At 36.1% G+C, this 25,071-nt stretch overlaps 2 protein-coding genes across 4 annotated transcripts in view; one reads left to right on the top strand and one right to left on the bottom strand.

Moving 5' to 3' along the window:
* LOC120347482 (APOBEC1 complementation factor-like) overlaps positions 1 to 5,141 on the bottom strand; it is a 36,132-nt gene extending 30,991 nt beyond the window's left edge. For both annotated transcript variants that reach the window (XM_039417481.2, XM_039417484.2), the window contains exon 1: positions 5,018 to 5,141. The gene's annotated coding sequence lies outside the window, so the exon portion shown is untranslated. The remainder of the gene's footprint in view (positions 1 to 5,017) is intronic.
* A 5,850-nt stretch (positions 5,142 to 10,991) lies between these two features.
* On the top strand, positions 10,992 to 20,940 carry LOC120346968 (uncharacterized). Of its 2 annotated transcripts, none has more exons than XM_078117894.1 (8): positions 10,992 to 11,139; positions 13,316 to 13,374; positions 13,529 to 13,568; positions 13,991 to 14,104; positions 15,458 to 15,583; positions 16,227 to 16,352; positions 17,729 to 17,943; positions 18,356 to 20,940. In XM_078117894.1, exons 1-8 carry the CDS (start codon positions 11,070 to 11,072, stop codon positions 18,554 to 18,556), a joined length of 951 nt encoding a protein of 316 aa, XP_077974020.1. In that variant the 5' UTR covers positions 10,992 to 11,069; the 3' UTR covers positions 18,557 to 20,940. The 2 variants fall into 2 exon arrangements, with proteins under 2 accessions (XP_077974020.1, XP_077974021.1); XM_078117895.1 differs by lacking the exon at positions 10,992 to 11,139 and adding an exon at positions 12,997 to 13,197.
* Positions 20,941 to 25,071: the final 4,131 nt, after the last annotated feature.

Raw genomic sequence — 25,071 nt, 5'->3', positions numbered from 1 at the left:
CATCCTACTTTAATTCCCAACCCAAATATAATTGTATTTGAATAAGTTATATCGTTAATAGCAAAATAATATCTACCAGACCCTAAATCCCCCCCCCCCCTCCCCCTTGAAATGAAAATCTGGGAGCATACTGGACCCCCGCATATTATAATCTTTTCAAAATTTTCTCATAATAGTCTTAACCAAATAATCTATAAAACTTGTTTTCGGTTTTCACTTTTTATTGGCCGAGAAAATTTCATTGCTTACGAAAAGTCTTTTGTGTCAAAATGTTTGACGAGTGGTAGTTCAAACATCCGTACCGACAGTCCGAAGTACTTATTATGATCGAATAAAGGGGTAATAGTTGCAATGGTTTCGTAATAAAGTTTGAATAAGTATTGGCTGTGAGAAAATATGTCAGTGATCTTGCAAAATTTCACAAAAATAATTGAGCAAAACCGTTCTATTAATTTGAATTTCGCTGTATACTTATAGTATTTTACACAGTTTTGCTCAAAGCAAGATCCCAACCTTCTAACAAAAAATAATGATAAACGAGTTGCAAACCGCCGATGCGCTAAGAGTTATATCTTGGATTCGGTTCATACTAAATGAGAAGAAATCATCACGGTAAAGAAAGCGGCTAAGTGGAAGGTAGTGAATCGCGAAGGTTCCGGGAAAAATTGTTTTTGCATGCATGGGCACTCCTTTACGAGCCGTAATTCAGTTTATTTCGATATACAATTTAAGGTGTTAGATTCGCTAAGTCCTGAACAAGCTCTTTCAGAATGACATGTTTATGGAGTGAAATTAGGCGAATCGGTTTATTTCTTCCCAGGTGAGCTTTGGCACGTCCTTTTTGGACACACATAATGTTCTAGCTCAGGGCTACTCAACTGGCGGACCGCGGTCCGAATCCGGACCTTTCGAGTATTGGATTTGGACCGCACCTAATTATTTATTTTGGATCATCAGCCCCACTTTTTGACTTTCCTATCATAAAATGACTTTCATAGTTTTGAATATATAGGAAAAGAAAGATAACACCATAATAAACAATTTTAATATGCTACTAATCATTAGTCGGTCGAGGAAATGCTCGTTTAAGGATGCCGAAATATCAGTTCTGGAAAGACCGGACCCAAATAATTTTGAAGTTTTGTTTGCGGACCTTCGATAAAAATAGTTGAGTAGCCCTGTTCTAGCTGATATCGTTTATGTCGCACATGACAGAATTCTTGTCAACCTTACCCTATCGTATTGGATAGGACTTTTATATATATCCCGGAGAAAAGAAAGCCGATAGTCCATGTCGGTTATTGAATTAGTTGGCCAATTATTTTTTCCAGTTGCATAACATTGTTGATAAAGAAAGTTGTAATATGTTAACTGGTAAATATATTTTGATAAAAATATTCGATTTTCATTTTTCACATAAATTCAAATATACAGTACATGGGATTCTAAATTTCTGTACAAAGTTTACATGCGAGTAAAACCACGAGGAAGGCATACGTACCAATCTTCTGGAAGTGCAATATTTGCATTAGATAGCGCGATCGCAGTTTTTAGTCGTAGGAGTATGTCACAGTGACTCATCATATTTTTACTGTGCTATGCGATTCTGAAATATTTGTTCATGAATGCCGTAACATGCTTCTTGTAAGTTTAAAATATATATATATATATATATATATATACACTGGCATAAAGCATTAATTCTAAAAAAATTTAAACTCAAGAAATTTAAAAGTGTTACTTCCATTCTTACAGGAACAATTCATTTACCGAAAATAACTTCATACGTTGCAAAATACAGCAAATTTGATGATGTACTCCCAGAGTCGGATTTAGATGATGAGGGGTCTAAAGCTATACGTCATTTATACGGCCATATTAAACAATGAGTAAATTAAAAAAAAATTGAGGTATGGACTTCCCATTCTTGAAGGAGATCGTGGACATGTGCGAGAACAATTTATCTACAGATGATAACTCCATGCCGAAATTCAGTAAAATTAATTAGGTAGGCTTCCCATTGATTATGTATGTCTTTAGTTGATTGATCAAAAGAAATAGATGAGAATATCGGTCGGAGACCGAAGACTTATCGATCGAAACTGCGGTTTCGAATCATGATTCTATAGTGACACCGCGTGTCCCATCACTAATTAATTAATAACTCGCTAATTATACGAAATAATTCATTCAAAATCAATAGGCTTCTGGTCCGAGATATGATGAATGCACATGCAATTTGGAGCATATTCAACATCGCCTTCTTGAGATATCGCGTTCATCTAACAGACAAACAAACAGACAAACAGACATACAGACAGACAAATACCTATCAACATACTTACCGATCTTAAGATCGATAAGCAATAATTGCGTTTCACCGCGACAGGATCCGGCCCGCGGAGTAATATAATCCGGCCCGCGACGCTTCACTGAATTATAGTAACAAAACAGTTGTTTTGACGTTTATATTCTTTACGTAACAGATTTTATTGTGAGACACGTGTAGACTAAACTATATTCTGACCTAACAAGTATATAATTCACAATTACTCGTTTAATGAGCCTATAATGTATTTATAATTTGACCAATGGCAGCAAAACGCAGAAAAGTTGATGCTAAGTGCGAAGGGTTCGATGGCGCTGAAAATATTCAAATAAAATTTTTTGAGATGCAATGAGGAAATAAATCTATATTCTATTCGAGAGATGTATCACTGATCGGTTTTTATTATAAAAAGTATCATCCGTACGGTTTTCAACTTTCTAAAATATGTGAGGCCCGCCAATGACTTGCAACCCCTAATTTTGGCCCACGAGCTATAAAAGGTTGCCGACCCCTGCTTTAGTATATAACAAGACAATATATATTTCAAGTCATTGAAACATAACTAAACATAATAAATGACTTGAGATATCAGGGAAACCGAACATACTTCGTTACACTTCAAATGTCAGTCACAATTTCAATGAAATGCTTGTTCTGGTTATGTTTAAGGACGCATGCGGATGTGGGAACGGCCTGGACAGTAATATGAATGGATCAATTCATCAAACGGCACGTGCCAAAATTGTAGAAATAAGTATTGACATTTAAGTTGGACTTTAATTGAGTGCGAATAAATAACGAGTGAAACGTTACATTTGTTCTATAAACTGTGTAATATAATCTTTCGATGCTTTGCGAATTTGAATTCTAAAAGCCGCGATCCTATAGTCTAGTGCACAACAACAAAGTTTTCTTGGCGAGTGGACTTTTTGACGTAATCATGGATGTGTAACGATGTCTAATTAGTCGTTTTTGTTCGTTTTCTTTGCAAAAATTGCAATACGAATGGAATCGTTAAACTGCAGCGACATGGCCTGAATTATATACATATATGTGCATGAGCTCATATACAAGATTTCTAATTTGCAACATGTAGTTTATTTTTGTATTCCCGTAGTATGTGTACCCGGTTAGGGTTAGGCCAAAATTTGATTCCGATTTTTCCTATTTTAGTTCTATTACGAGTTTCGGGAATGGTTGTGCTAGCCAAGTAAATATACCCCCTCCCTAGATTTCAGTCTATTGGTACACATACTTCTGGAGCACCGTTTTTTCACGGAAACAAGTGGTTGGTGGCCACTCCGGAACTTAACAGCAGTGTTTCTACCTATAAAGATCGTCGGTCCATAGAATATTTTCGACAGAATATCTGCATACAACACCATAGTCGCAGGAGATGTCAGTAGATATCGATATCATTTTATGTCAATCAACTAACGTCACAACATTCTTTGTTATTTACGTTTGCCCGTACTATTGCTAACTTCCTTGAGATTTATTTGTAGAGAACGTTTGAATTTAGATTCGGCATCAATTGACAAACCAAAGAATTAGTAACGCAACCATTGCCAAGAAAATTGCTATTTTTTTAATTTTAAAGGACATAGTTGCGAGCATACATAAAAGGCGTGATTGCACAAAAATTTCTGAATATTTTTTTTTTAAATAAATTTCGATAAAATTTCTCAAACCTTTTATTTTCTCAATTGCCAATATGAGTCAATATTTTAAAACGTGGTAAATTAGCTTTTAGTTACAGTCAATTTAACATTTATCATACATTTTCCTTATCAATATGCTGCATTATTTTCACTGTTTAAAATTTTCATGATTTTAGTTGAAATTTTCATTAGTTTTAATTGTAGTTTTTTCGGCGTGGTTCAAAATTGTAACCACTGAAAAGCCTAACTTAGCGTTGTTCTCATTCAATGAAGGATCCAGCGCAGGATTAAAAAACAATGGATTAATATTATTTTTTTAAAGACAGAGTCACTAAAACAATACTTTTAAATGAATTTCAAAAAAAAATAAGCACGCTTTTAGTCACAGTCAATTTAACATTTATCATACATTTTCCTTATCAATATGCTGCATTATTTTCACTGTTTAAAATTTTCATGATTTTAGTTGAAATTTTCATTAGTTTTAATTGTAGTTTTTTCGGCGTGGTTCAAAATTGTAACCACTGAAAAGCCTAACTTAGCGTTGTTCTCATTCAATGAAGGATCCAGCGCAGGATTAAAAAACAAAGGATTAATATTTTTTTTTAAAGACGGAGTAACACAAAATATTTAAACTATTTTTCAAGTGAGCGGCAAGATGATTCGGAGTAAAGAGCAACTTTTTTAATTGATTTAAGTAAATTCATATTTGGTATGATCTGGTCATGTAATATGTATGTTCGCTTTGATACGTTACTTTCAAAAAAATATCAAGTCATTTTCAAACAATATATTATAAAAATAACGGTAACTTTGTCTGCTTTCATTACGCATATTTGAAGGAATAGTGATTTTCGCTGTTTGCACTATTTACCAATCGTACTTTTCTCCAAAATACCTGGTATTTTCTAGTATTTCACTAGCAAGCAAAAAAGTAGTAAACAATTTTAACGCTGTTATTCATTAGGTAAATCAACACAATCACACGCGCATAAATTATAATTTAGACAATAAAATAATTTCTCACCTTTGATAAAATTGTGTTGAAACTCTCGTGAATTGATCAATTCAGAATTATCGGTATCAGCAAATTACGCTGACGCAGTTGCTCACCCCAGAACCTAAATTACGTCTTATGCATTTAATTGAAGAGATGATCAACTTAAGAGTTGAAATTATTGTAACAACGGGACGTTATTAGGAAGTTTAAACGCGTCCAAGTATGGGTTTATAGTTAACTTCGACTCAAATGATGGGGTTTACCTATAGTCCATGTCTGGAGTATCATAAAGTGCAGCTGAAAATTGTATCGTCAGATAACTAGGTAATGAGTAACCAGCTAGTCGTCGATGAGTGCAAATAAATGTTTCAATGCAAAAAAGATTCGTCAAATTATATGCATTCGACTGTGCTCCAGAAGTATGTTTACCAATAAGGAAATATTTAATTTTGTTCGCCTATTTTACATCAAGTTGTGTAAAGAATCTGAAACCTATGGGTAGGGGGGGATGTATATACTTGGCTAACACAGACAGTCTCTGAACTCGTAATAGAACTAAAATAAGAAAAATTGGAATAAAATTATGGCCTAACCCTAACCTGGTACATATACTACGGGCGTACCCATTTGACAATAAATTGACAAGTTGCGTAATTAGGCCATTTTTGTTAAGCACCATTAACTAATAAAGTAATTGCTTAAAAGGAAACTTTTTAGAAGTTTGTGTTTGTATGATTCAGATAGGTAACTTTGAAGGGCATGTTAAATTTTTATTTTTTTTACTTTTAGACGGTAAAAGACACACACTGTTTGCGTTTCAGTGTAAAGCAATTTATGACCGCTTCCCACGAACAATTTTTATAGTGTCTACACTTTCTAAAAAGGGATTAATAGCCGTTGTAAGTTAGTTGGAATTGTAATAGTATGAATATAATAATTTTTATTTGTGTGTTTCTATTTTTGTTCCTTGCGGGGTTCGACAAACGTATTCAATCGAATGAAGAGAACTACCGACTTTGCTATATGGATAATGGACTTGGCAACGCTCAAAAATGAGGTTCTTAGCCTGCGACTCCCGAATTGGTTCAACAATGCACTACAAGATAGACAAATCGGCTTTTGTAACAGCAGTAATGTATTTGGAAAAATCCTCATTAAAGGTGTATTGATTTCAATTGTTTAGAGTCTGTCACGTGTATTCACAGCGTGTCGAGCATTTCGCTTTGGCGCCATCTTATGGATGTCCGTACTCCTGTTTTTGAGTCAGTTTCCTGTTTCCTAACGGATTTAACCGGAACAACCTTGCATGTGGTGTTGCTGATTTTATTACAGATATGTGAAGGATTTTAGCGTGTAAATTTCTTTGTCACAGAAAGCAGATTCATGTTTTGTGACGCCGGCTATTTATTTTGTTTAAATCAGAAAAAGTTCAATAATGCTTGAAAGCCAGTCATCGTCTTTGTTCACTTGTGCGATTGTTAAGTACATTTCTATCCTGAAGTAGGTAGGCTAAACGCACCTCTCTTTTACAACTGATATACATATACGGTATATGGAACTATTGTCATGTGCCTTAATTAGTCACCGAATCTAAGAACAGATTCTAAAAAAAAGTATGTTTGAAGCATACAGAGCTCCAAAAATCGTTTCTAAAAATATTGTCGAGTATTACAATTTCGATAATATTTATAAAGGGATTAGGAACACATGGGAGATCGTAGTGTTCATAGTTTGATGGTCATTAATTGCATAAATGATTTAGTCCTGCGAGATATAAATGCGCAGGGATACATGTCAAGGTGAACAGAAATACATTCTCGGCGGCATGGTAGGTTATTCGCTTTTCTTTAAGAAGTTGTATTAGTTGCTTTCTTGTATACTGAATTGTAGCAGTAAAAGTGTCTTATTTAGCGTGCAAATATCGTGTGCTGCTTCGTAGAAAGTTGAGCAAGTTAAGGAACTTGCAGATAGAGGCGAGTCATTGTTGCGATAGTAAAATTAGGCGGTTTTTGATCAGACATGCGCAGTAACTTGTATTTGTTTCTCCTGTTTTTGAACAAACAATACATAACACTACAAAGCATGGGATTATTCCATGTGATAATTTATAAAAGCAAGAATTTTAAATTTGAAACAAAAGGCCACCAAATATTTTTCATTGAAGCACACAAAATATAAAAAAGTATTGAAATTTTAGAAATATTATGGTATTGAACAGTCACATTTTCATTCGTTTAGCAAAACTTCCAGTAGTCCACAAGAGTAGGAATAAATCGTAAAAAGTAATATTATAAGTGAGTAAAATAAGTGGTCGAGTGTTACGAGATATCGTGTTGGCACGTCTTTCCGCGTGTCGTTATCGCCATCTTGCGGATATGTAACGGTATTTGCGAAAATCGATTTATACTGCAGAACACTCGGTAAATCACCTTTATTGTAGTAAACACAAAATTTATTTTTATAATGGAAACAATAATCATTAATTCAGGAAATATAATTTGTCTAGACCAGATCATGATCCTAGATCAGTGGTACTTAATTCTATTGGGCCACAGAGCAGTTGTATTGGGGCCACAATGCTAGGCACGAAACTTTTTACTTTTCCCAAGTAAACTCCCAACTTCTTTCAAGTTTCATTGTTTAATACGGTTATTTCACATGGTGTTTTCACTTTTTGTGTACGAATTGTTTGAACATAATGGGATTTGGAATCAACCAATCAAATTACATTATAAATACCACAAGAGTGGAGTGGTAAACAGGTGGGGACATGAGTGCTGGGAACCTCCGGAAGGTGGTCACCCACCATAAAAGGTTAGAAACCGCTGTCCTAGAACCTACACATTACTAAGTCATTACAGAAATAACAATCCGGAAAGCAAAGTTGCCATCTGCTTGAATAGGACATTCTGTTTGCAGAAGTAGGAATGATGTTGGTTAGTGTATAGGCCTAGTCTTTTACCTCAATATAACTGGGTAGGGTGATGGGTAGCGATTTAAACCCGACCATTTAACCTGCTATGTCATCATAGTCAAATCAAATGTGAGATAAGGCAGGTTTCCTTATATATGCATCGAGTAGAAGCCATAAACAAAAAAATTGGATATTTTGTACAAAATTTAGGGCTAGGACAATGGCTAGGAATGCCAGATAGTTCTGGAAATTCAAATCATTCATAACACGAACCCCAACTGGATAATTACCAAATCGATATTTTTGAACGTGGCGGGCTTTGTGCAAAAGATCCAAAAATGTACATAATATTCCGCAGTTGAATTTTTTAAGAAAATATTTTAAATAATAATTATCTTTGATTCTGCGTTCGTTCATTGGTTGTCTATTTCAAATAAACTGAAGACCCCCTCCCCCGGACACGCCTTGAGGATGGGGGGATTTCACTTATGTTATGTTTTAATAGGATTTTGACTTTCAATTCTCCCTTTTATTTACCTCTGCTATGAAAGATCGACAAATTTTGAAGTTCTCATACCGAAAATATGCGGCCACTTTTCGCAATATTTCAAAAAAAAAACGGGAGCGTTGGGTGATCAGGGAAAAACCATGTTTCATAACACGACGATACTTCCAAATCCCGAGTGTGTGATCATTGCCTGATTCAACAGTAAGTAACGACATAGCAATGCAAAAAAACAGCTATCTATCTCGCCTTTGTCTGCTGTTATCGGAATTTATTATAAAGATTGCCAGCCTTTATTTCCTAATTTACCTCGTTGCGAATTTAAAATCAAATTCATTCTCATGGAAAAATTCAACTTGTTTTATGTCCAGGAATGGCGGTATTTCAATGCATTTCTACGTGTGATATGTCAGTGTTTGAAAAATATAGTAAGGGCTTCGAGTAAAATTATAATCAGAATATATTACCGATGTTAAATTTGCGTTGCGATGTCTGAACAGAAAGTAAATAATTGACGTCAACTTCCGCGATATTTTTAAACGATAATGACCTCGTATTCCGTGATTGCCACCAGGTAAACTCCTGTTGATAATGAATGAAGCACAACCGGTGTTAGCAAAACGATGTAATTTGCCGACGTTTCGAATTTCTATACAGAAAAACTTCATCAGGGCATGATATGGAAAAGACACAAGTGGATATATATAGATCAAGAAAAAGAAAAAATATGAAAAAATTATCATGGCGTCAACTCTAATCTAAAAGGATGATGATAAGATAATATGTATAAATAAACCTTTTGTTTGAACTTGCGCTAGTTTGTTTATTTATACATATTATCTTATCATCATCCTTTTAGATTAGAGTTGACGCCATGATAATTTTTTCATATTTTTTCTTTTTTTGCTCTATATATATCCACTTGTGTCTTTTCCATATCATGCCCTGGTAAAGTTTTTCTGTATAGAAATTCGAAACGTCGGCAAATTACATCGTTTTGCTTACACCGGTGTGCTTCATTTATTATCAAAATGACTTCGTATAATCACAAATGTGTTTTGAAAATGCGTTACTTTGAAATGATGGCGTTACTCATGAACGATGCAGCGGAAATTACTTGAACGATAGCGGGAATTGCACCGGATGTTTTGATAATATAATCGGTTTCTCAGCACCATATGCTTTACTAAACCTACACCGGCATATTTAATAAATGTTATATAGAGCCAGGCCTGAACCAAAGCTTAATACTTTCATTTAAAAGCCAACCTAATTAAGCTATCTTAGTTCAACTGTGGCACAAACATAGGTTCATTGCAGTAACACACGGCCATGCAATGTTGTGATCAACTGAACGAACATATACGACTCGTATCGCTTGCCCATCTCTGAAATCATCGCACGTAACGCCGAATAAGGACAACAAGGTACTGGGGCTTTTTTTATACATAGGGTGCACTGGTTTAGAAGGCTTAGCCCGTACTGACACTGTTTTAGAGTGTAGCGTTACATTTTTGACCATTACATTTGTGGAACTGGCCTATATGCACACGATCAATTTTTGAGATAAAAGGGATTTAAAGTGTGCCTTGTGGTCCGTAAAACACTGTATATTGATTTGCTCGAATCATCCAGAATTCGCTTTAGAAATTGCGCGGATGAATAAATGAAATATATTGTTCTCTTAATCTTCTATTTCAATGACCGAACAGGTATGGAAATATGCTTGGTGGCGTTACAGACTTACAGCCTATTTAATTGCGGGGTCAAATTGAGTAGAAATTATAACCGAAGAACGAAAATGATGTCATTTTTCCCTTTTATTAGCTTTTAACATTAAATTTCTAAGAAAATCATGCTCAAAGTTATTTCACAAGCCTTGAGTGTAACGAATCCAATGGTGTTCAAATCTCTATTTCATATCACATATTCGACGTCCGAAATTCTTTATTCGACGTCCGAATTTGTATACTCGATGTCTTAAATGCTATATCTAGGTCCGAAATACTAGTATATTCAACCTCCGAAATCCTATATTCGACGTCCGAAATAATATATTTGACGTCCGCAATCCTATATTCGACGTCCGAATCATACATTCGACGTTCGAAATCCTATATTCGACGTACGAAATCTTATATTCGACGTCTGAACTCTGAATCATAAATTCGACGTTCTAAACTCTATATACGACGTCCGAAATCCTATATTCGACGTTCAAATCCTATATTTGAGGTACAAAATCTTATATTCGACGTCTAAAATCTTATATTCTACGTCCGAATCTTGTATTCGACATCCGAATCCTGTATTTGACGTATGAAATCTTATATCGACGTCGACGTCCTGACCCTAAATTATTAATTTCCAGTTAATATACTTATATCTACCCAGACCACATGTGACTCTCACATTTGTGGTAGTGACGTCATCGTCAGCGTTTCATAAAGATAGAAAGAGCAGCCTAAACTCTCTTTTTGTGACGCAACACGTCTCCCGAAATTTAAAAGAGAGATAACAATTTCCTTTCCGCTTAAAAGTAGTGAGTGAGCTTGCATAGGATATAATCCGATGCGAATAAACTGAAGCTTCATTCTAATCTACGTTGTTCGGAAATCTACTTTCATCGAAGCAAAGTTGACGAAATTTCTGAATTCGAAATGAAGATTCCGATTCGACATAGTTTCATCGTACTAATACTGTTGATGGAGGCTTTTTTATTGATTAAAGGTCAGTATAACCGTGCATGCTTTGTTGGGTTTGCTTGCTGGCCTGGGTTATGTTTTTTGGGGACGCGCTATGATAGACACATGCAAACTACGACCCGAGGGCCAAATCCGTCCCGACTTGTTATTCAATCTGGCCCGCCTGATGCTACCACAACCGAACTAAAAAAAAAAAATTGGATGTTTTAGCTAAAAATTTCTCAAGGAATTCGTCGAGATTGCAATTAAATTCAGTTTTGACACGAGGCCTGTTGTTTTCATTTCTGCTTTTGTAACGCATATACATGTCCCGCCAGTCTTGGTAGTAACATTTTTGATCCCTGTTCCCAAAACCCTTACGCGATAGAATAGTTGATTTTCTTTGGTTATTTGATACCCAGTTGGTAATTTTTACATCACGTAAAACGTTCTCCCTTAGGCAAATTGGGAAAGGTAATAGAGCTAAATGAAGCTCCATATTGAATAATTGTGAATGAATAATATTCTGGCATAATTTGTGTTAAAATTCATATAGTGTTAATGTCGGCTGTCTTTTTGGCGCTTCAAAAGTGTGTGTAGCAACATGGAGGTAACTAATTTTGTTTGCCCATTTTACATCAAATTATGTAAAGGGACTGGAACCTATGGACAGTGGGTATATTTACCTGGCCAACACAGACCGTCCCCGAATAACAAATTACAACTAAAATAGGGGGAAATCGGAATAAAATTATGGCCTAACCCTAACCTGGTACATATACTTAGGGAGTACCCCATTTTTAATTGGCTTATAATAAATGCTGATTTCCCAAAAGCAAAAAAAAAATACTAAAAACCTCCCCAGCGATTGTCAAATATGAAAATTGGTAGTTTGTACACAGGATTAGTTATTTAAAAAAATTATATAAAGACTCTAAAAATCAGGCCATTGATATTCAATCGGCATGATTGCTTTATACTTTTCCAAGTATAGAATTCAGAAATCTGATAATATACGAACTTAGCGTACTAGTGTATTGAAGACATTATTTTTTTAACTTGAAAATTTTTTCCAAACCACACCGAAAAATTGTGCGAAAAGGCGATGAAAAAAAAATCTCTTTATTTGTCGAATTCAACAAATTTCAACATCTTTTAATTGACAAATCTGTTTTCTCGCTTCACGCCTGGAAAATTTGTATCAGGGGGAATATCTATTTATTCCGGCGTATGGGAAGCCGGTATGACGGTGTAATAATATAGCGAACCTCGGTCTCTCGATAAATGTTAAACCGACATTTAAATATGTAAAATATTGATATTCAACTTATAGCTTTTTTTTCGAATGGCTCGTTATTTTGTCACGTATTGGATGCGTTGCTGTACTGTAAACAGGGCTGGATTTAACAGGCAAAGTAGGCCGAAGTCTCGGGGCTATCGGCATTAAATTTTAAACTATTATTAATTTTTAAATCGTATTTGGATTGTAGAAGATTGTTCTAGAACAAAATCAGTTTGAATTGTATCAAGCTGATATAATCAAGTGAATTCTCGTCCTAAATAATTACCGTTTTGAAAATTAAAAACAGTACAATGATAAACTTATATAAATTCAAAAAACCATACTCTTGTGCCATGGCGTTTATTACGGCCGGAATTTCTTAATCTATTATCCAATCTACATGCGCAATTAGCGTATTTCGCCAATAGCGAAAATGCCACGCAATTTAATGTCATAATGTATTCTTTATGACGGCATGGTGTAAGACGAGTCTCGAAAACGAAGAAGCCTGGTGCCTTTATCGTCTAAATCTCGCCCGTAGGTCTTACTGGACCTTCCTGCGTTGCAAAAACACTTCGGTTTTGAACTCTCCGATGAGAAGATTTCCTTATTTGAAACGTTTTGGTTTTTTAACTTTAAATTTTGAATAGCGTAATACACACTCAAATGTGAGTTCAATTCTGAGCGTTTGAGTGCATATGACGATATTTTAAACTTAAGATAAAAAAAACTTTTCAAATAAGATTCAAATGCGTTCGCTTGACGTGGGTAGCAGTATGAAATTAAATATGGAATAAGCGAATGCGCGCCATCAGGAAATAGGTACCGAATTAGTCTCGTCATAAAAAAAAGTTTAGTAACATAACTTTCGTTTATCTGTTATAAACCTATTTTAAAATGAACAATTCGTTCAATTACTTGTTTTCATTTTTTCTAACAGGAGAGGAATGCTGGATTCCTATGGTTTGCGACGATCAACCTACTTGGAGAGAACTTACGGTGAGAGCTTTAGTAGTAGTTTCATATTGATGGTATTTCACTTCAATTCATGGGAACACTTTTTCACGGGGAACACTTGCTCAGAGACCTTATTGCATGGATGTGCAACCTACATGTCCATTTATTCAAACATTTCTTTCTTGTTCTGTTTCAGAAGGGACAATGCACAAAAGAAGAAGAAAAAGCTTTGGAAGGTTTGTGTCCACAATATAATTTCCTTCGACATACGTTTGCTTTGTTTTCATATTTTTTAAACTGTCTGACAGCAAACACGCCCACAAACAATCGTTTTATTAGTAAATTTCAAGCATTTTATCATTTTATTGCGCCATACTTAACAATCAAATCATGACCTATAGTTTAGCAATACCCATCTAATATTCTTATTTTGGCGCTCCGGAAGTATGTGCACCAAGATGGCGCACAACCTGAACCCTAACCTGATACACATACTATGTTCAGGTTGTGCGCGTGGTGCACATATTCCGGGAGCACCCGGTATTTTTAACCAGAGAGAGAGGGGTACATATCATTCTTCTGACAAAAAAATCACTGTTAAAAATGATTGTGAAACTGATGGCTCAATTTAATATTTGTTTATATTCATGTTTCGCAGTTTTAACGGAACAATTAGACGGAATAAAAAGTGAGCTATATCAATTAAGAAAGGTGATGGAAAAATCAGAGACGAATTCTGTTGTAGGTGTCAAAGAAACGACCACTTTCCAGGGTATGAAAATCTATGTCTTGTGGTGTCGCATGCACTAGAATAGATATTAAAAAGGCCCTTTTCAGTCATAGTAATTGGTATTGTGGCAATTATGCGAAGACGCTGAAGTAGAAGAAAATTGGAAATATACCCACATTGTCATTTGGTTTTTCAAAACTATAAATCTTGCTATAAATTTGGGCGCTCTAGAAGTAAGCGGACAGCGGGACGTAGTATGTGTACCAGGTTAGCGTTAGTCCATAATTTTATCCCAATATAATTATCTTGGTTTTATTACGAGTTTGGGGACTAGCCAAGTCACTCCCGTAGTATTTGTACCTGAAATTTTGGCCTAACCATAACTTGGTACAGAAACTACAATCCGGTGTCCGCCATTTTGGTTCACATACTTCTGGAGTATCTCTGCTACATCCACTGTGCGTCCACAAACTACAAAAATACTCGCAAAATATCTTTTTTCTAAACGCTTTATAGTACGCGTCCCCATTTTCAACCTGCTCTCCATAAGGCAAACAGCCAAATAACCCGGTATGGAAGAGACCATTTAAATAAAGATAGGGCTCATATATCCATCCCTTTTTTTAAACTGCTATCTACATGGCAGCCCAATAGCTCTGCATGCAACGTTCCCTCTAAGCTGGCCAAGAATCCGCGTGCAGTACTTTCGTTCTGCCGCGCACTAAGTATTGACAACAAGACAAGCTGAATACAAGCTCTAATTTTCCGCGCTGACCTTTTTTTTGGAGCTCACATGGCCTTCTATTTCGCGCAACTAAGCAAGCTCTCGGAGAGAACGTTGCCTACGCGGGCGAGGCCATTCAAGGTTGAGGCCATATATCCATCCTTATTCCTAACCTGATGTCCATATGTCAGCCAAATAGCCCTGTATGGAAGAGGACATTTAAATGGCGACTGGGGTCTTATATCCATCCCTAAAGATCTGTTGAAATCGCTTAGAGTGGAAGACGTTTCAAAAAATGTAAATCAAAAATTCCTATGCAACAGCTTCAAATACGGGACCGCGGTTACGCCACTCGGTAAAATAGCCTTTCAGTGAATAATGTTTTTCTGTTGTGTAAAATATTCAATTCATGACCGATGCCAGCATTTAAAATGTCTTGCCATATTCACCACGACCCAAGGGTATGAAAATGTATGTCTTTTAGTTCGCATGAACTAGAATAGTTATTAAAAATGTCCTTTCTGTCATAGTTATTGTTAATACGGTAATTATGCGATGAAGCTGAAATAGACAAAATTATATTGTATACGCATTGCCATTCAGTTTCTCAAAACTATAAATCTTGCTATGAACTTAATATAATAGTAATATAAACTCACTTTTCCACGCAGGATACAAAGACAAGACAACTTCTTCAGTTCGTACTTTTACCGTCCCTGCTACATTTCCGTGGTCAACTAAGGAGACATTTCTCTCTACTGTGCGCCCACAAACTACAAAAGTCGAACAGAGTACAGGTTGGTGTGACCGCCTTTTTATAGAAAGCTTATAGTACGCGTCCATATTTCTTATCGTCAGTCCATATTGCAGCATAATAACCTTGTATGAGAGGCCATTTAAACGGCGATTGTAATAATATGTTAACCTGTATTCTTAACCTACTGTCCACGTGGCAGCTAAATTGCCCTATATGGAACAGGCCATTCAATTAAATGCCGATTGAGGCCATATATTCGTTCCTAGAGTTTTGTTGGAATCGCTGAGTGGAGGAGGTTTCAAAAAATGGGAATAAAACTTCCTGGGCAACGTCTCCGAAAAGGGGACGACGGTTACGCCACTCGGCAAAATAGCTTTTCGGCGGATAATTTTTTTTCTGTTGTGTATAATATTCAATCCATGGCTGATGCCAGCCTTTAAACTGTCTAGCCATATTCACGACCTTTCACGTCTTTTGTTATTGCATGCACTTGTATAGTTATTAAAAAAATTTCACTGATAGTAATCGGTAATAACGAGATTTTGTGCACACGCCAAAAAAAAATAGAAATATATCCAAATTGCCATTCAGTATTTTCATTCTTACCTTAAACAAAGTACTAAAGACTATATATATATATATCTTGCTATAAACTTGTAATATATACTCACTTTTTCACACAGGATACGAAGACAAGAAAACTTCTTCGGCTCGTACTTCAACCGTCCCTGCTTCATCCCCGTGGTCAACTGATGAAGCATTTCTCTCCACTGTGCGCCCACAAACTACAGAAGTCGAACAGAGTACAGGTTGGTGTGGCCTTCTCTTTCTTGTTTTTCACTCGGAAAATATTTCTCCCCTAAACGGTTTTTAGTACGCGTCAAATATCTTAATTGGGAATTCCCCAGCACCTGAGGTCTAGAAGAAAGATGCGATGTTCTCGTGAAAAGTAGAACCTTATGTATTAGTCTTTGGTTTGTCTAGCGCCTTGTTTGGAGTGAGATTCGAAAACGGATCACAAAAACACCAAATGTATTTGCTTGATTATAAGATATCAATGTGTTCGTCTAAGATTATTCTTAAAAAAAATGACTTTCTTTATCCCCGCAAGACGCCTCGATATCGGATAAAACAAACTTGTTCAAGATGGCGTCCATAGCCTGAGCGGTGCCTCGCTTTATGCCCTTTGGTGCTGTCGTTTCATCGTGCGACTCCAGAAATCAGGGTCTGGTATAGTTTAGTACTACAAGTACTCCTAGAGGACGTAGCCCAACCATTTAGAATGGATTATTCATGATACTCATCTGACTACGTAATTGAAAACACAAAAACCTCGAGAAAATTTCAGTATATTTCGGCATGACTTTTTTGGATGGCATAGCCATATGACGGTTCGGAATAACATATGCCGAAATAGTTATGCTACACCCACAAGAAGTACTTGCGATACTAAATTATACCATACCCCGATTTTTTCGAGCCCCACAGCGAAACGGCAGCACCAAAAGGCATAAGGCGGCGCAACGCTTTATGGACGCCATTTTGAGGCAATTTTACTCTGTCCTATATCACGCGCAAAATTGTTTAGATTACGCCTATTAGAAGTAGATGTGATATCAAATAGCCCTATATAAAAGACGCCATTAAAATAGCAATTGGGGCCATATATCCAACCCTATACCTAACCTACTGTCTATATCAGGTGTGACCAACCTGCGGCTCGCAAGCATCATGGCCTCGCGAACCGGTTTCATGCGGATCTTTTCGCCTTGGTTATTTTCAGTTGCAAACTATCATTTTCTATTAAACATATTATTATTCATCGTGCATTGTTCTTTTACGCCGAAGATACGCCTTCATTCACATCATCATGCAATTAGAGGCTCAGCCAGTTTGGGGGGGGGGGGGGGGGCTTTAATAGCCCAGTGGCCGCCCGTAATTTTCTCAGGGAAACGTTTACTTTACTTTAATTCTGATTGAGTTCGTGTGACCTTGCTTGAAGCAAACATGATTAAAACTACAGAAGAAGAGCTCATATTATTGTAAAAAACAACAAAAGAAAATTCTTCTGAATGAAATAAATTAAAGTTATTAATTAAAACATTGAAATAAATAAATATTCTCCATAATAATAGTTTCCTAAATATCTGACTTCAAACTCTTTTGACTGTCATTTTTGTTTCAGTATGTGGCTTTGTCTACAACTCGAAATGTTTTCGAGCGATCGTTTATCTCGACAACAACGTCACATTAGGCGTCGCTGAATCCCTTTGCAAAAACAAACTTGCTAACATTTATGACATCACACACTACAACCTGCTTCGAGATTATTTACGACCAATGATTCCTGAAAGATTGCCATGGATTTCTGTTCGTACGGGAATGACTTATAACCACAAGGTAGATAGAGTCTGAATCATGTTTCTTATGCGGCCATACATGAACTCATTATAAACTGTGGCCGATTTTGTTTCCGCATTACCCATGTACTAGTACATTTCAGCTTGTGGTTAAATCCATATAGCTTTAGCAGATGAGAGAAGTTCAAAGTTCAGCGAAGACTATTCCAAACTAATTTTATTTATGCGTCAATTTCATTCAATTTTCATCCACCAACAATAATCACTGATGTGTGACTGAGCAGAATAATCACGTGATGGTGTCACGCTTCATTCAGTTTCTTACTGGAGACCAAATAAGTTTGTTTTGTTCTGTCAGGTCATATTGTAAGATTACTTGTTCAACCATACTCAACTATATTCCCAAACTGCCATTTGTTATATTCCTCAAAACATATATTTTATTTCAACAGAACGGTCAGTTGTATTCAACGACGGGTCAAGCTACGTATCTGCCAAATAAGGTTTGGTTTCCTAATTTTCCGTCTCTCGATGCATCGGAAACAAGAATTGTTTTTGCTGTCAATGTTAACCCGGAATTTAAATATCAAGGGATTTGTACTGCTACTCCTTTCACTCTATATCACGGAGCCATCTGTGAAAATGAATTATAAGTCTTTCCATTAAATGATCGATAAGCAAAAATACTGTAGAATTACTTGATTATAAGAGTATTTGTTATTCACCCTGGTAGCTTAATTAAAACTTACTATTTCCACAGTTGAACAATCAGATGCGCTTGTGTTCCCGAATATTCGTTATTCACACATGCAGCTTAATTTACACCCAACTTATTTTTACCACGGCCCACAGTTGAACGAGCATATGAAGTAAATAGATCCCGCATGCGGTATATTGGGTTCATATAGGATACAGTTGCGGTGTAGGGTAACCACTTATCACTTGCATGAGACGGTTAATTTACCGATACTTTTTTTTGATGAATGCTTTTAAAACGTCACTAAGATAGAGTTTGTATAAAAGTCTGAGGCGTTTCGAATCCTCACTCTGAACAAGACTTTGCACAGGGGGTCACTTGAACTTGGAAATTTAAGAATTGCTTGTTTTGGCTCCGCCCGAACCGTGATACATTAGAAGGTTGTGTGTTCGCATGATAATTCGAATAATAATTGAAATTATATTGGAAAGAGACAAGCCGATCAATTGGTGACCATGTTCTCTTATTTACTCCACGCAATTAATTCCACTAAACTCAAACCTGGGGCCTATATGTTGAGCCAATTCGGTTTAATGCTCACTTATTCGAATTGTCTGTCTGTCGAGCTTTTCTTGGGTAGGAAGTTTAATAAAACAGAATTCATTGTTAGATTTCCACCAATGAAACTATTTTTTATATCTTAAACGTGCTAAGGAGATGTTCGATTTTATTATTTCAACTCAATTTGTTTTTGAGTGAATGTAAATAATCTTGAAATGTTGGCGATTTGGTTTATTCAAATATATATTTCATTTTCAAGAAATTTAAATTAATTACAAAAAAGTTTGATACTTTCTAAATAACGGCTTCGTATATGTAACCTCTAAATATTTCAAAATACAATTTCGAAAATTATGGAAAGGCATCGTCTTGAGATATTTGCCATTGAACCTAATTTTGATAAGGCCGTGAAATCGGAGAAAATTCACAATCGACTCTAAAAAAATCTAATTTTGATAATGAAGCCTTTGGTAAATGCTAACATCTATTAGACAGTTACAAACGCTGAGTAAAATTAATGATTTTTGAATTAATAGAGAAGTTTTGACTTATTTTGAAATCATTGAAAATGTACAATTCTGACAAATTCAGATCCTCGACCCCGGCTGTAGTGAAAACGCCTATCTCACAGCCCTGTATCTTTTAAAGTTCGTCATTTTACGATGAATCGTTTTACGCACATTAGATTCATTTAAAAAACTCGAAATCAAAATTACCATCAAACAAAAGTCCCCAATCGTTTTGATTTTAAACATATTTGGCCGTGATGGATTTATATTTTCTTCTTTTTCTTTATTATTTCGCAGAATTTCTTTTGTTTTTGCTATTTTGATTTTTTTACCGACGAATACCTTTCTAGAAGGGTCTCTTGAATAAAAGCACTTCAACTAAAAGCTGTGTAATTGTTGTTAAAATGTTTTTGACTAAAATATTTTTCACATTTATTTCCGAGAAGTCCAATAGCCCCTATTGTCGATGTTTTGAGTATTATATTTTTTTAATTTCAATTGCTATGACTATATTTTTCGATGGATATATTTCTTCCAGATAGAAAAATCTCATTAATTTGAAGATTTTGCAGTGAAATCTCTTACAAATATCAGGTCGATTCGCCCGAAATTTTAGGTTTCAGTTTTCAATTATCTTTTGTATTTAATTTCGATATATTTTTCGATTTTCATGGAATTATAGTTTCGCTGTGGCCTCAAAGATATATAAGGTATTCAAGTTTATCAAAACTAAAAATAATTACAGCATTGTCTTTGCTTTACAATGAACATGTTTTATTACTCACATCCCTGTCTAAATTTCATTGTTTTTTGTGTTTGGATTATTAGGATTGATGAATTTTTTATTATATTTACTTTGGTATTGTCTATGTGTGAATTTTTTTGCCATTAAATCAAGACATTAAATAAGATATTTTCCAAACAATTTAATTCCTGGTTATTTGATATTTAAAAAAGCTAAAAAATAAATAGTATTGTACAGTTACAGTACTGTCTTCTCTGTAAATTAAGCAACTTTTATATTTAGTATGCCACCTCCCTCTTTCCCGGTCTCTTGAGACATGGTAAAAAATTTCATATCTTTTGCTTTTCATTTTTCTTGCGTGTGAAATGGTGATATAAAAAAATTTCATTAACTTTGACTGGCATTTTATTTCTTAGATGTGGCTCTGAATTTTATCCATTTTCTGCAAAATATTTCGTCAGAACAAATTAGTTCAAACGAACGGAACTTAACAAATGAAATTCATGAAATATAATTTAAACTTTCAGTGCAGAAATAATATTTGCTACTTTGTGTGAATATTTTTATTCGAGGAAAACAAAGCCGATAAGGCGGCTTAATGAAGAGGGTGAAGTCACTAACAAGTAGAGAACCTTCATCGTGCATAATAGAGTTAAAATCGCCACACATAACCAATTACTCCGTACATGAAAGTTTTTACGGTCATTTTCCCAATCAGATTCCGGAAGAAGGTGGTTTGATCATTTCGTCTTCCAGTTTTTGCATAGACGTTCAGAATATTAAACGGTCTTTTCTCGAGTTCTATGCATATTAAATCAACTCTATTTTCAATTATTATCTCATAATTGATGACAATATTTTCAGTTTTCCTTGAACTTCGATGCCAGTATCAGATTTGAAGAAGTTAATGTCCGACCTTTTGTGGGTCAGTGTGTTGTGATATAATTTGCATTGAAAATTTTTGGACCATGACTCTAATTTAGAGGTTCCCAAACCGCGGTCCAAATCCGACCCGCGTAACGATTTGAAATGGCCCACCGAGCTTAAGTGAAATAGTGTACAACATCGTTTTGCATTCTAGATAGCGCCAAGTGTTACGCCATCATCAATGTTTAAGAACGAGTTTATCGTAACAATTCAATTAAAGCGGTATCTCAATTATTCGTACCGGTATTAGGATGAAATAGGACAGTAAATTAGGTATGAATCATATAAGCTTAGACATGTCAAGACAAAAACTAGATAGCGATCGAAGGCTGCCGACTTGATTGTTCGCAGCAAGGACAGTTAGGGGATCCCACAAAAGAGGAACTGCGGTTCGATTCCTTCGCTCTGACTCAATAGCGACACCGCGTGTCCTATCACTAATTAATTAATACCTCGCTAATGATACGACATTCAACCTCGCTTGCTTTCGTGACATATCGCGTAACCTACGAAAGTGTCTAACAGACAAACAAAGAGACAAATACCTATCAACATACTTACCGATCGAGATCGATGAGTAACAAAAAGTAGACTACGAAAACAGAGATTTTTTGGATAAATGGCAACTAAACCGTCGCGCACTTTTCGGCGCTACACTCTTCCGGCCCGTGAACATCCCTCCGGTTCAAATTTTGGCCCGCGGCTGATAAAGTTTGGGAACCCCTGCTCTAATTGAATTATATTGGTTTTGTGCATTTCCTGTATGAGTAAGATATCCGACTTATATTTCTTGATAAGGGTTTCTATTTCAGCCCTATGTGTACTAAACCCATTTACGTTGATGGAGCGTAACCGCATTTCTTTTTGGTGTTGTCTGCTTTTTTAACCGGTTTGGTTTTTTCCCTTCGTTAGAGTCGGGGTTTTCGGGACTGGTATTTTTTGCGATAGGGATTCCAGCCTTCCTCCCGGAGCTTCTTGGTCGGTTAGGAGCAGCTACTGAGTTTGACGATTTTATCGAGCTTACATCCTTGTTAGCAATAGTTTGAACAAATAAGTCTGCCATAGGGCCTCCAATTTCACTCTGTATATTCGAAGACTTGACTGTGTTAAGCTGGGTTGGCGGTGCAGATCCGAAAGTCTTGTTCTTTCCCAATAGTGTAGACAGAACGATTTGAGCGAGCTGTATTTCTGGGACTTATGAGAGTAGAGTGGTCTTTGGCTGCTATTTTTGGGCAAACTTCTATTATTAGTAATTTTATTTTATTGATTTCAAAGGGCACTGGTTTCTTGGGCTTCTGTAATGTTTTTTTTTTATATTGGCTTGTTGGTGCTTTTACCGAACTGAAACCTTGTATATGGTGGCTGGAGTGAGACTTATTGAGACATCGTCAGCAATTTTGTGGTAGATGGTCTGATTCGTTGCCAATGGAACCCCAGGTATGGATGGCGCGGCTTCTGTCTTCCTTGGTTTTGACGTATCATTTGATCTCGTCGCCTCTCTCTTCCATTTGTTCGTTTGGTTTCCCAATGCCGCAGAGATTCTGGATGTGGCCTGGTTTTTTGCATGTGCGGCAACAAACTTCGTTTACACATGATGCCGTTGTGTGTCCACTTTCGAAGCAGTTTTTGCATCGCGGCAAATAAAGCTATTCCGCAGACGGAAATCCTGACTGGCGGTGGAGACGACAAGCAGAGTGTGATGGTCACATCTCTATAAACTAGCCGGCCCTCAGTTTTGTCCAGAACGAATTCTCGGCAAGTGTCCATCCCTTCAGCCAGTGGATTGAAAAATAAAATCCATCGGCCACGACTGCCACAGGCATCCTTTTGTTTTGACGTATTTTCCCGTTTGTGGTGACTTCAGAAATGCCTCGTAGATTTCGGAAAACGACAGCTCTACAGGTCTCTACAAGCAGTATTCTTTCCCTCGATTTTGATTCGGACACCTGTCCTTTAGAGAGAGTTGTAGCGTATGACATTTTCGGGTCCGATAAATCCTAGTGTAGTAAATCCAAGTGTTCAATAAAGGCTACCGTTCTTTAATTTTTTTGACATACTATACTATTACATTACAATTCAACAGTCTGAATGAAATGATATGTCGAAATCTAATCTTCAAATATATAGTTTCTTAGGTACTGTCTGTGTAAGCCAAGTGCCCATAGGCTTCCGTCCCTTTATTGTGTTCCGCCCCTTCACACAACCTGGCGTGTTTTGCCCCTTTACACAACTTGAACAAGTGCGCGAACAACAAAATTAGTTACCTCCATATTGGTACAAACACTCCTGAAGCGCCAATTTCAATATGATTTTCGGACTGGAACAATATTTGCAGCTCTTGCATTTGCGACTTCAATATTTTATCGAGTGTCACATTCACTGATCTCAATAAGTCCCCACTTTTTAAGTTTGAATTAATGTCGGCGAGGATGATCGCCATACTAAATAGAATGTATTAGATTTGCCGATGCTGGCATTGGAACCAAGATTTCTTGTTCCAAATACGAAAGTCATGACCATTGATCTAAGACTGACTGAACTTCGACTCTTTCAAGTCAACATTTCGCAACCTGAATTGTATCCCCTTCCTGGCTATGCTTATGGTAGGAATATTTAATGTGAGATTTGAAAATTTGCTCAAGTCGGATTATAATAAAGATTCATTATTTGCATTCCGAATATATTAGCCATTTATATAGACTCCGACCAAATCTACCCATAATGCAATCGTTACACGGGGTCCTTCACTGTTGATTGCGACCTTGCCGTTTACATTCAGTTGAATCAGATCTCGCTTCGGACGTTCGTTTGTTTCTTCGACATTCTAATCGGATTTTCCTCGTCGTTTGCGTGCGACATTCAAAGGTAATTGTTTATTACCTCTCTTAATTAATACATATTATCTTCAATTAAGTTCCTGTGATTGCAATATGATGTAAGGCTGCAATTCAAAAAGTATTGGAAATTATGTAACATTCTTGAGATTCACAATATTTTGTATGTGAAATGCAAAAGTAATTATGTTAATTATGAAATTAACTTTGGCCCGATAAATATTTCGCTGTTGTACCTAGGAAAAACGCTCGGCTCTCAATTTTTAGGTTTTTCAAACCTGATTAATGTGAGAGATACAGCATGTAAATTGTTTAAACAAGGGGGTGGGTGATTACTTTTATAAGTAGGGCGCCTCCAGATAATAAACTTGCTCCCTGGGCCGGAGGTTAAATATGAAACTTGGAATAAAAACAATTTATTCACAAAATTCTAGCGCAACAGCTAATGTATAACAAACACCGACCGTTCGTAGGTTCGCACACGTCAGAAATCTGTTTTTATTAATCTCCATACTTCGGAATTAATCTTCAACAATTCGGATGATCGGTACTGTGATCTAAGTTATTTAATGTAAGACAAAGATTTGACACAAGGCAATCTCAAAATTGAATAAAACTACAATCTGTGTTGAAAAAAGACGTTTCATATTAATCATTCACAGCAAACATTTTCTCACGTTTCTATGTTAGTCCAAGTCCAACCCGAAACATGGTGAAAGTCCTATTTATAGTTTTCCAAAAGTCCAACAGAAATGTATGTCTGAAACAAATGTCTAGACGTACGGAACTGAAATAACTCTCCAGGCCTACGAAGTTTTATAAAGATTTCCACCTACTAAATAAAGGGTTTCGTCCTCCAACCAATTGTTTTAGCATATTTCCACGATACATAATT

Source organism: Styela clava, chromosome 11, assembly GCF_964204865.1.
Source record: "Styela clava chromosome 11, kaStyClav1.hap1.2, whole genome shotgun sequence".
Taxonomy (NCBI): Eukaryota; Metazoa; Chordata; class Ascidiacea; order Stolidobranchia; family Styelidae; genus Styela; species Styela clava.
Note: the sequence above shows the minus strand (reverse complement) of the source record. Positions and strands in the feature narration are given on the sequence as shown.